General features: G+C 40.1%; 1 protein-coding gene across 2 annotated transcripts in view; it reads right to left on the bottom strand.

Annotated features, from left to right (window-relative positions):
- The window catches only part of SLC2A8 (solute carrier family 2 member 8), a 120,993-nt gene that overhangs the window by 92,016 nt on the left and 16,410 nt on the right, over positions 1-12,567 (bottom strand). For both annotated transcript variants that reach the window (XM_043498782.1, XM_043498778.1), the window contains exon 2: positions 6,111-6,159. In XM_043498782.1, the coding sequence (XP_043354717.1) occupies positions 6,111-6,159 (49 nt within the window). The remainder of the gene's footprint in view (positions 1-6,110; positions 6,160-12,567) is intronic.

The raw sequence follows: 12,567 nt of genomic DNA, 5'->3' as shown, positions 1-12,567 counted from the left end.
TAACTCAGATCCCATCCATCTAATATCCCATCTCAGGGGAGTAGTCTTATTTACGCTGAATATTTAAAGATCAATTACTTACCAAAATCCCATCATACCATCTCCTCCATAAACTTATCGAGTAGAATCTTAAAACCAGATAGTTCTTTTGCCCCAACTGCTTCCCTTGGAAGGCTATTCCAAAACTTCACTCCTCTGATGGTTAGAAACCTTAGTCTAATTTCAAGTCTAAACTTCCTGGTGGCCAGTTTATACCCATTTGTTCTTGTGTCCACATTGGTGCTGAGCTGAAATAATTCCTCTCCCTCTCCTGTATTCATCCCTCTGATATATTTATAGAGAGCAATCATATCTCCCCTCAACCTTCTTTTAGTTAGGCTAAACAAGCCAAGCTCCTTGAGTCTCCTTTCATAAGACAAGTTTTCCATTCCTCGGATCATCTTAGTAGCCCTTTTCTGTACCTGTTCCAGTTTGAATTCATCCTTCTTAAACATGGGAGACCAGAACTGCATACAGTATTCCAGGTGAGGTCTCACCAGTGCCTTGTATAACGGTACTAAAACCTCCTTATCCCTACTGGAAATGCCTCTCCTGATGCATCCCAAAACCGCATTAGCTTTTTTCACTGCCAAATCACATTGGCAGCTCATAGTCATCCTATGATCAACCAATACTTCAAGGTCCTTCTCCTCCTCCGTTACTTCTAATTGATGCATCCCCAGCTTATAACTAAAATTCTTGTTATTAATTCCTAAATGCATAACCTTACACTTCTCACTATGAAATTTCATCCTATTTCTATTACTCCAGTTTACAAGGTCATCCAGATCCTCCCGTATGATATCCCAGTCCTTCTCTAAATTGGCAATACCATCCGCAAACTTTATTAGCACATTCTCACTTTTTGTGCCGAGGTCAGTAATAAAAAGATTAAACAAGATTGGTCCCAAAACTGATCCTTGAGGAACTCCACTGGTAACCTCCCTCCAGCCTGACAGTTCACCTTTCAGTATGACCCATTGTAGTCTCCCCTTTAACCAATTCCTTATCCAACTTTCAATTTTCATATTGATCCCCATCTTTTCCAATTTAACTAATAATTCCCCATGTGGCACGGTATCAAACGCCTTACTGAAATCTAGGTAAATTAGATCCACTAAGTTTTCTTTGTCTAAAAAAATCTGTTACTTTCTCAAAGAAGGAGATCAGGTTGGTTTCGCACAATTTACCTTTTGTAAAACCATGTTGTATTTTGTCCCATTTACCATTGACTTCAATGTCCTTAACTACTTTCTCCTTCAAATTTTTTTCCAAGACCTTGCATACTACAGATGTCAAACTAACAGGCCTGTAGTTACCCGGATCACTTTTTTTCCCTTTCTTAAAAATAGGAACTATGTTAGCAATTCTCCAATCATACGATACAACCCCTGAGTTTACAGATTCATTAAAAATTCTTGCTAACAGGCTTGCAATTTTGTGTGCCAATTCCTTTAATATTCTTGGATGAAGATTATCTGGGCCCCCTGATTTAGTCCCATTAAGCTGTTTGAGTTTCGCTTCTACCTCAGATATGGTAATATCTACCTCCGTATCCTCATTCCCATTTGTCATGCTACCATTATCCCTAAGATCCTCTTTAGCCTTATTAAAGACTGAGGCAAAGTATTTGTTTAGATATTGGGCCATGCCTAGATTATCCTTGACCTCCACTCCATCCTCAGTGTTTAGTGGTCCCACTTCTTCTTCTTTCTTTTCTTCTTATTTATATGGCTATAGAACTTTTTACTATTGATTTTAATTCCCTTTGCAAGGTCCAACTCTACTTGACTTTTAGCCTGTCTCACTTTATCCCTACATGTTCTGACCTCAATAAGGTAGCTTTCCTTGCTGATCCCTCCCATCTTCCACTCCCTGTATGCTTTCTGCTTTTTCTTAATCAGCTCTCTGAGATGCTTGCTCATCCAACTTGGTCTACAACTCCTGCCTATGAATTTTTCCCCCTTTCTTGGGATGCAGGCTTCCAATAGCTTCTGCAGCTTTGATTTAAAGTAATCCCAGGCCTCCTCTGCCTTTAGATCCATAAGTTCTTCAGTACAATCCACTTCCCTAACTAATTTCCTTAATTTTTGAAAGTCAGCCCTTTTTGAAATCAAAAACCCTAGTTGCAGATTTATTTTTGTTAATCCTTCCATTCAGTTTGAACTGAATTAGCTCATGATCACTTGAACCAAGACTATCCCCTACAACCATTTCTTCTATGAGGTCCTCACTACTCACCAAAACCAAATCTAAAATGGCATGCCCTCTAGTCAGTTCAGCAACTACTTGATGAAGGAATCCATCAGCTATCGCATCTAGGAAAATCTGAGCCCTGTTATTATTATTACTAGTACTCGTCCTCCAGTCTATATCTGGGAAGTTAAAGTCTCCCATGATCACGCAGTTTCCATTAGTATTTACTTCATTAAAAACATTAATAAGGGCTCTATCCATATCCAAATTAGATCGTGGAAGTCTATAGCACACCCCAAGCACTATCCCAGGGGAGGCTCTAATAGTTTTCTTCCCCAATGTAATTTTTGCCCAGGTGTACTGTCTTATCTATTCCATCGCTTCTTATTTCTTTATATGCTACCTCATCATTGATATACAATGCTACTCCACCACCTTTACCTTTATTTCTGTCTTTCCTAAACAGCACATACCCTTCAATACTTGTAGTCCACTTATGACTACTATTCCACCATGTTTCTGTTATCCCTATAATATCTGGTTTCACTTCCTGCACCAGTAGCTCTAGTTCCTCCATTTTGTTACCTAGGCTCCTCACATTGGTATACAAACATCTTAATTTTTGTTGTTTGGCCTCGCTCACATTCTGTATCCTATTAGGCATGGTCATTCTACAGCCAGTATAACCTATTAGATTGGTATCCACACTGCCCTTCCTCCTTATATACATTCTCCTACCCATGGCTGGATCCTTTCTTACTTCGTTTTCTTCCCTCTCAATGCTAAAATCAGGCGTGGAGATTACCTGGACATCTCCCAACCATCTCCCCCAAATTCCTAATTTAAGGCTCTCTTAATCAGTTGTGCCAGCCTCCATCCTAGAAGTCTATTTCCCTCCCTACTCAGATGAAGTCCATCCCAAGAAAACTGTCCTTTGTCCATGAATGCCTCCCAGTGACCATACACCCCTCCTTATAGCACCACTGCCTAAGTCATCTGTTGATAGTCATAATCTTGTCACACCTTTGTTGCCCTTCTCGAGGAACAGGCAGAATCCCACTAAAGATTACCTGAGTCTCAATTTCCTTAAGCGTCTTCCCCAGCCTAGCATAGTCTCCCTTAATACTTTCCAGCAAGAATCTAGCCATATCATTTGTTCCCACATGAAGGATAATTAGGGGATTCTTTCTTGCTCCCTTTAGGATCCTTTTCAACCTCAGGTCTACATCCCGTATCTTAGCACCTGGAAGGCAGCACACCCTTCTATTCTCTGGATCAGCTCTGGTTACAGGCCTGTCTATTCTTCTCAATAAAGAGTCCCCGATCACATAGACTTGCCTTTTTCTGGTGATGGTGCTATTGTCCAGTCTATCCCCTGTTCCCTCTGGCTGCAAGTTCTTTCCATTCCTATTATCCAATGTAATTCTCCATTGTAATCCTCTTCAGCCCATCCTGTATCCTCCTGGGGCTCATATTTGGTGTAGTCTCCATTGACTCTTCCCCTTTTCCTATAGGACTAGCTGCTCTTCTCTTCTTCCTTGCCCTTCCACCTTCAGCGACTACCTGCTGAGCCCCTTCTTCATTTTCCAACTCTGCAAACCTGTTCTTGAGCTCTATTTCTCCCTCACTAGCTCATCTTTTCCTCTGCCTGGTTCTTTTAGTCACATGTTTCCACTGACCACTTTCCTCACCCAGTCTCCTCTTAGAATTCCTCAGTCCTGCTTCCATCTGCAAGTCTGAGCTTTTCCCTTCAGATACCTCATGTCTTTGCTCCATAATTTGCTCGAACCCCTTCCTAAACTCAACCAGACTTTCTACCTGCATCTCCAAACCTTGGATCTTTTCCTCCATCAGCTCTATCAGACGTCATTTCATGCAGACAAAACTCTTACCAGGTACCCCTTCCAGGATCATGTACATACCGCAGCTTCCACATCCAGTCATCTTCATTGTGTCTTCCACGACATGAGTCACTCCCACTGCTGCCTCTGTATCTGTCATAGCCTTCCCACCTAAATCCTGTTAATCTGGAAAACACAAACCACACCCAAACACCACCACCTACAGCAAAAACAAACCCCAAACAAGCACCACAATACAAACTCCCACTCAAACTCCCCTGTTTACAGCTCTGTTTGCTGGCTCCTGTGCCACTGCCTGACTGGCTGGCTACCTTTATAGGAGCCCTAGTCAGAGAAGCCCCACCCCCTAATCAGGACGCAGCTTCTTTCCCAGCACAAAGCCCCTACAAGCCTCTACACATACAAATACTACAAATACAACACCACAAAACCACATACAAATACCTTCTCCTCCAACAAAACTCCCAATCAGACTCCCCTGTTTATAGCTCTGTTGCTTGCTCCTGTGCCACTGCAGCTGTCATTTCTTTGTTAACAGTTCTACTTATTACCATCTAGTTATTACCCTATACCAGATTTGGAATCCATGCAGTTCCTCCCAAGGGAAAAGGAGAAACTTGGGAGAAGGCATATTCATGCATTCCACATTCAGCTCAATATGCTAAATTAGCAGCGGTGGCTTGTGTGTTAGAGTACTGTGTGCAGTTCTCCATCACCATCACATACCAAAGTATCTGTCTATTTTCAGACTCCTAATGGGTATGCAATTCTCTTACAGAGTTTCTACCATGTTGAAAGACAAATGGGTTCACATCTTCTGATGGCTCACCTATTAGGTATGCATTGCTGATTAAATACACCTGCTGTTAGAAGTAACAATCGCTGTTCCAGGGTGGCCAATTAAAGTAAAAAAAAATAAAAGCTCACTAAAAATTAAAACCCTATGCTACAAAAAATGGAAAGGCTAATAAATTTGCCTGAGAAGAAGCCCAATCAGGAAAATTCTGGAAAGAAAAAGACCAGGAATATTCTGTTACTACCGCTAGTCCCAGATGCTCTATTGCCACAACTAAAGTTGTACAGGCTGACATACCGAATTTAAAAGAGGTGCAAAAATTGGATAAAGAGATAGTAAAAGTAATCAAAAAGCTTTCCCAAATAAAAGAAGAAGGGTCGCTAACAGTAGAGAAGATATGAGCAGCATTTGCAGGTAGTGAATGGAATTCTCATGTATACAGGAGGTCGTTTCCCTGTATGTGTAGTTCCAGCTCACTTACGGAGGGAAATGATGTTCAAGGTTCATGACACTCCTTTAGGAGGACACCAAAAAGTGAACAAAACTATCCAGCATCTTGCATCTGTGAGATGGTGGCCACTTGTTAGGATGAATGTGCAACAATATTGTTTGGCATGTGCTCAAGCCAATCCAACTCCATCCAAAAGAAATGCACCGTTAAAATCTCAGGTGTATAAAGGTCCTTAAATGGTTTTGCTGGTTGACTTTGTAGGTCCTTTGCCAAGGACTCAGAGGTAACCAATATCTGTTAGTGGCTGTCAATCCTTTTTCAAAGTGGGTAGAGGCATTTCCTCTTTTGCAATACTGCAAAAGCCACTGCCAAGATCCTAGTAGAGCAAGTCTTCTCTAGATGGGGAATCCCTGCAAAGGTGGAATCGAACCAGGAATCACATTTCACTGGACAGTTCTTTAGGGACTGCCTTAAATTAATGGAAGTCCCGCAGAGACCTCACATCCCATACAAACCACAGTCCGCTGGGATGGTGGAATGAACCAATCAAACTATAACAGTAACATTAAGAAAACTGGTTGATGACAATGGGCGTAACTGGAACACTCTCATGCCTCTAATTTTAATGGCATTGAGAGCAACACTGGCTGTATCTACTGATAAAACACCCTTTAATGTAATGACAGGCCGAACGATGCAATTACTAGAACATTTAATTTGGCACACCAGTGGCATTCAATTAGAGGAAATAAAAATAAATACCTACCTGCAAAATCTGCAAAAACATTTAAATCAGGTCCACTTGCAGGTAGCTCCTAAATTGGGGAAATCCAGACAAAAGGCAAAGGCTTACTTTGACAACAACAACAACAAAATACTTGGAAGGTTGAAGACCAAGTAATGCTGTTATCATATAAAGCACCAGAGTATGGCCTGTGTAACCAATGCATTAGACCCTTCCAAGTCATCGATAAACTCAGTTCAGCAGTGTGTAAAATTAGGATAACAGGAGGCAAGCATAATAAAAAACAGAATCTACCGTGCTAATCAGTTAAAGCTGTATCAATCATTCAGGTCGCAGAAGCAACTTCCTCCTCAAAACTTAAATAAACAGCATCCGACAGAATCGCGACAGCTGAAGTCCAGCAAATTGCAACCATAAAATGGACATTAATATTTCTAATTTATTACACCATTATCGTTACTCTAAGGGTAAGACTAAGCCAAAATCACAAATTTGATACTAAACTGTTACAACCCCATAAAACCAAACAACACGGTCGTGCTCAATTGCTCAAAATATACCAACACAAAAGAAACAAACTATTATACTCAACCCAGAACTTATCCACAGTCCTATCCACCAGGTTAAGGGAATTAAAGGGAAAAATGTCACCTTTAAATATCAGTTGGTTGGAGTAATCTTGTTGCCATCCAGTGGCTGGAAAAAAAATTTGGCCTTTAGATAATAACTCAAAGGAGGGAGGATATAAAACCTATACCTCCTCACCAACAAATTCATCTTCCCTGAAACACAGAATACCTTATAAAACTTGAAAAAAACAAAGCCATTTGTAATAATCTGATAATGGGGGGGAAGGGGGCAGTTTAACCTTATATAAACTTAAATATAAGGATAAAGAACAATATAAAGTGGTCATTATAGCTAATTTTAAACCAAATCAGGAAGCAAAAGATATATACTAAAGGTAACATTTAAACTTAAGGTTCAGGATCCAATTATTAACTACAATTATAACAATCCAATATCAAATAATGTAACTTGTCCAGTGATAAACCCAGCACCTGCTTATGGTCTCACCACAACTCCCATAATTGGAAAAGTAATTAATCAGGTTCCATTTATGCATATTCCTGTAGTGTTAAATTTGTCTAATTTGTATCTAGGAGAATTTAGCTATTGTCAGCATACCAAAGTGGCTTCCTTTTTCTCAGTACAACTTGTGGATAGGATTGCAGCCTATCAACAACAAGTGCAAGCTATTGTTCTGTTGGGGATGGATAATAAAATCCATAAACCACATACTTCTAGGAGAAAGCGTAGCTTAAATCTTCTTAAAAGTTTAGGATTCCTAACAGGACTATTTGGTTCAGAAGTGTCAATTTAAAACCAAGCAAATATATAAAAAATTTGCAAACATATAAATTGTGTGTTACAAGAGGAAACCAACCAAATGGTCAATCCAATGTTACAGAAAATAAAAAAATTGTCACAAAAAAGCAATTTATTGTTTATAATATGCATGACATAACCCAACTATTTAATAAGACCCAATGTAAAATTAATCAGCTAATCGCTTTAAACAATAATCAGCACAGAAATCAACATTTAGAAAATAAAATTATATGCTCTGCATATGGAAAATATGTTGTAAATGCAATCACTAATACATTACAATCCTTAAAATTGGGAAAGGTTCCTAACTTAATTAAAAATAAGCAACTGTTAAGTTGGTACTGTCCCAAATGTTTTCAAAGGCTGGAAAAGGAACAATCCACATGTTTGGATTCATGCCAGCATTTATCAATGGGTGCTGTGAGAGAAATGGGATCTGACACCTCACCCCAACCGAGATGGTTGTTCTCTTTCTAAAGATTATAGGATGGCACGATCCCTGTATGTCTAATTCACAGTCTCGTTACCAGTATTTGACCCAAACAAGGATGTGTACAGGCAATTGGTAGCTGTCCACTCTAAAGGTCACCTCAAAGGCGACATCTATAGGAAATGCATTAATGCACCTCCCTTGGTGGTCTATCACACTCCAACTCAAACCTGAAAAGTACCACAGCTAGCCTGTTGCTCTAAAAAAGGGCCTCAGTATATCTGTAGGTGTAATGTGTTTAAAACAAACACTGTTCTGTGTGGACTGTAGGGAAAAAAATTACAAAATTCATCATTGACATGCCTAGTGAGGCTGACCAAGTAAAAGACTCCAATAAAGAGGGTGACCTATACTGAAAATATCCAATTTTGCGTGGTTACCAATCAAAAGAGGTACCAATATGGTCCCTTGAAGTGTCCTGTCACAAAGCCAAATTTTTGTTTTACTCCAAAGCAACCCACTTTAATAGGGAATCAAGCTATTCCCCCTATTCCCACTTTTAAAAACATCATCATTATCTAGTCCAACCCATCTTATACATTTAACTATCCAAAGTACACCCACCTTTCTTGTCTATATTCCCCCACTAGGGTTACAGTTAAAGTCATTATTGGCTCATAAGGAGACCCACCTCATACAAATTACTAACAATATGATAAAAGACAAACAAACTATTACCCAGTTAATAAATGAGGGTAATAAGCCTGCAACAACTCCCAGGAAAAAATTTGAATTAAAAAAAATGAGTTATTATCCAAGGAATTGCAATTGGGATTAATCTCCTTATTTTAGAATGCCAGCAGTATAAATCCAACAGGCCCAAGCAAAGACCTAGATGGGTACCAAATGTTAAAAATAATAAATATGTATACATGGTGCCCACACCAAAAACGTGCCAGGGTCCAGAATACCATCTTTATAATACCCTTCCTCCACCCTGACCAAAAAAGAATGACGTTAAAACTGTCCCCACATATACTTAACCACCTACATCCATACCTATGTGATGGGGTTCATTGTTGCAAATCATCCCATCAAAGGGGTGTATGTAGCCTATAGGATTAACCTGCTTGTTTGAGTATATATGTATCTTCTCTTATAGTTTAAGTATTTGGTTTATTGTAACAGGTCTATGGATTTATATTAAGGTAAGTTTGGCTGTAATGCAAGGGACCTACAGGACATATGCTGTATGTTGAGCTAAGGCAAAGTTAGCATATCTATGTCTGGGACCTTCCACCCAGATAGCAAAGTCAACACATACACGTATGTCTGAGACCTTTCACCTAGACAGATTGATAATGGTAGAATGTCATAGGGGTTTTCCAAGTCTGTACCCTCAAACTTAACAGGTACACCACAAGGAAAGAACTGAAATAACCAGGAGAACAAAAATAATGTGTGTATGATCTAATGTCATTAATATATATGTACATGTCATCAATATGTACAAACATACTAACCTATGGAGTAAGTGTACCCTAACATTTTTGTGGGTGAGAAATGAAGTTTGGGCATAGAAGGAGGGTTCAGGCACCTGTGCCCTATAAAAGAAGTGACCAACGTTGCTAGGGGCGCCTGTACTTGTTTTTCTTAAACTTTCTAAGTTCCAAGGGAACTAGGCTAAGCTTGGTTTCCCTAAACTTTGTTCTTAGTTTTGTTTATTAGGTTTTAATTTAAGTTAGTTAAGTAAATTCTAATTTAGCTTCGACAGCTCTTAGCTCTAGCTTCTTCTAAGCTTTGCACCTCTCACTCGAGAATTGAGGAACCTAAACTGCCAGAGGCGAAGCTGGTCCTGTGTCTCTCACCGCCAGGTTATCAAGAAAGGGTGTAAGTATATAATCAAACCTTTGTAGCATATAATACCATGATACCATATGCATCTTTTAAATAGCAGTAATACAATTGTAACTTTGTAATCTATTTATTTTACCATGCAATTACTATTTCATTTATCTTAATAAAAAGTCTTTAAAGCTATTATCTGTCTCAGTGTGAGCTTCCTGTCATACCCCCTGTCATAAATATAAAGGGCAGGGTAACCACCTTTCTATATAAAGTGCTATAAAATCCCTCCTGGCCAGATGCAAAATCCTTTCATCTGTAAAGGGTTAAGAAGCTAAGGTAACCCCACTGGCACCTGACCCAAAATGGCCAATGAGGGGACAAGATTCTTTCAAATCTGGAGGCTGGGGGGACAAAGGGTTTTGTCTGTCTGTGTGATGTTTTTGCCGGGAACAGATCAGGAATGCAGCCTCACAACTCCTGTTAAGTTAGTAAGTAATCTAGCTAAAAATGCATTAGATTTCCTTTTGTTTAATGGCTGGTAAAATAAGCTGTGCTGGATGGAATGTATATTTTTGTTTTTGTGTCTTTTTGTAACTTAAGGTTTTGCCTAGAGGGATTCTTTATGTTTTGAATCAGAATACCCTGTAAGGTATTTACCCTCCTGATTTTACAGAGGTGATTCTTTTACCTTTTCTTTAATTAAAATTCTTCTTTTAAGAACCTGATTGATTTTTCATTATTCTTAAGATCCAAGGGTTTGGGTCTATGTTCACCTGTACAAATTGGTGAGGATTCTTATCAAGCCTTCCCCAGGAAAGGGGGTGTAGGACTTGGGGGGATATTTTGGGGGGAAGAAGTCTCCAAGTGGGCTCTTTCCCTGTTCTTTGTTTAAATGCTTGGTGGTGGCAGCATATGGTTCAAGGACAAGGCAAAGTTTGTACCTTGGGGAAGTTTTTAACCTAAGCTGGTAAGAATAAGCTTAGGAGGTCTTTCATGCAAGTCCTCACATCTGTACCGTAAAGTTCAGAGTTGGGAAGGAACCTTGACACCCCCGAGGGTCCTTTATAAATTCTGTAGTGCCTGATTCGAAACAAAAACCTTTTTATCTTCTTATCAAACAGATTGGTGAGCCTAAACCCATACTATACTAATATTATTAACCTCCTAAATCAGGCAATACAATAGTTAAATACAATATATGTATTACCTACTATCACCTCTGCTTCTTCTGGATGTAATTATGAACAAAAGTAATTTAAAATAAGTTTCACAGGATACCTAGTGTGACAGAGTCGGGCCAGATGGCTAGAGGAGAGTGATAGCAGGCAGATATATTAGCCTCAGGTTAAGTAGGTCCCTTTTCCCTGAGTAAGGTAACAGGGAAGGTTCCAGAACAATCAGGACCTTTCTGGAAACAATCAAGGTAGACAGGCTGATTAGAACACGTGCAGCCAATCAAGAAGCTGCTAGAATCAATTAAGGCAGGCTAATCATTGATTCATAGATTCATAGATATTAAGGTCAGAAGGGACCATTAGGATCATCTAGTCTGACCTCCTGCACAATGCAGGGCACCTGGGTTTAAAAAGGAGCTCACTTCAGTTTGTGGTGTGAGCGAGGAGCTGGGAGGAAGAGGTGCAAGAAGCTGAGAGTGAGAAGGCATACAACTGGAAGACTGAGAAGTACATGCATTATCAGACATCAGGAGGAAGGTTCTGTGGTGAGAATAAAGAAGGTGTTAGGAGGAGGCCATGGGGAAGTAGCCCAGGGAGTTCTAGCTGTCATGCAGCTGTTACAGGCGCCACTATAGACAGCTGCAATCCACAAGGCCCTGGGCTGGAACCCAGAGTAGGTGGGCCCTGGTTCCCTCCATTCCCCCCAACTCCCTACTTGATACCAGAGGAGTTCAAATGGACTGTGGGTTCCACCAGAGAGGAAGGTCTCTGGCCTGTTCCCCGATCCACTAGGTGGATCATCAGAGACTGCGGGGATTGTTGTTCTTCCTTTCCCCATGCTGGCCAGTGGATGAGGCTAACTGATTGAACAGCAGGTTTGAGCCACGAAAGTGGCCAATATGGGGGCTGCCGTGAACCTCTGAGGCGAGAAAATCCGCCAATAAGCGCAGGACCCAGCAAGGCAGAGGAGGAACTTTGTCACACTAGAGAATAATTGCCTGAAAGAAAGAGTATGTCCCAAATACCTTCTGGAGCAGAAGGCTCAGGGAAGTATTGTTCAGTCCTCAAATAAGCTTTCAGAAGGTTTTGCCATTAGAGATCCTGCCAGTTATCTGTGATTTGCTTAAATTTATGCCAAAATTAAATTATTCAAGCCCAAGTGTGATTATTACTGAACACAGAAAGAGAAGCTGGAACTAGGCAAATCAAATCCCAGCACAATACCTAGGAGACCTGCCAAAGCATTTTATTTGGAACATCTGGTGGTGTTTAATTTTAACAGCAGTGACTCACTTACTGGAAAAAACAAGTTTTTGCTCACCCTGAGGAAGGCAGCCAATCTCCTCCCAGTGGCTTCCCCTTGCATCCTTGCACAGGCAAACCTACACCATTATGATATTGAGTACTGTCCAAGCAAAGCCATTTAGGCTTTTACAATTTTTCAAGATATTAGCTAGTTATGTTTTTTTTTTTAATTGCAAATACTTTTCTGTTGGGGTGAGGCAGGGAAAGTCTGAGTTCCACCTGTGTGCCACCCACATCTTTGGAACAACCTAACCCAGCTGTTTTGGCAGTTTTAACAGCTGGTTTTAATTTCAAGGAGTTTTGTTGGGCAGTAGATATAATTATTTCT

This window comes from Dermochelys coriacea, chromosome 16, assembly GCF_009764565.3.
Source record: "Dermochelys coriacea isolate rDerCor1 chromosome 16, rDerCor1.pri.v4, whole genome shotgun sequence".
NCBI classification, from domain to species: domain Eukaryota; kingdom Metazoa; phylum Chordata; order Testudines; family Dermochelyidae; genus Dermochelys; species Dermochelys coriacea.
This window is presented reverse-complemented; position numbering and strand designations above follow the sequence as displayed.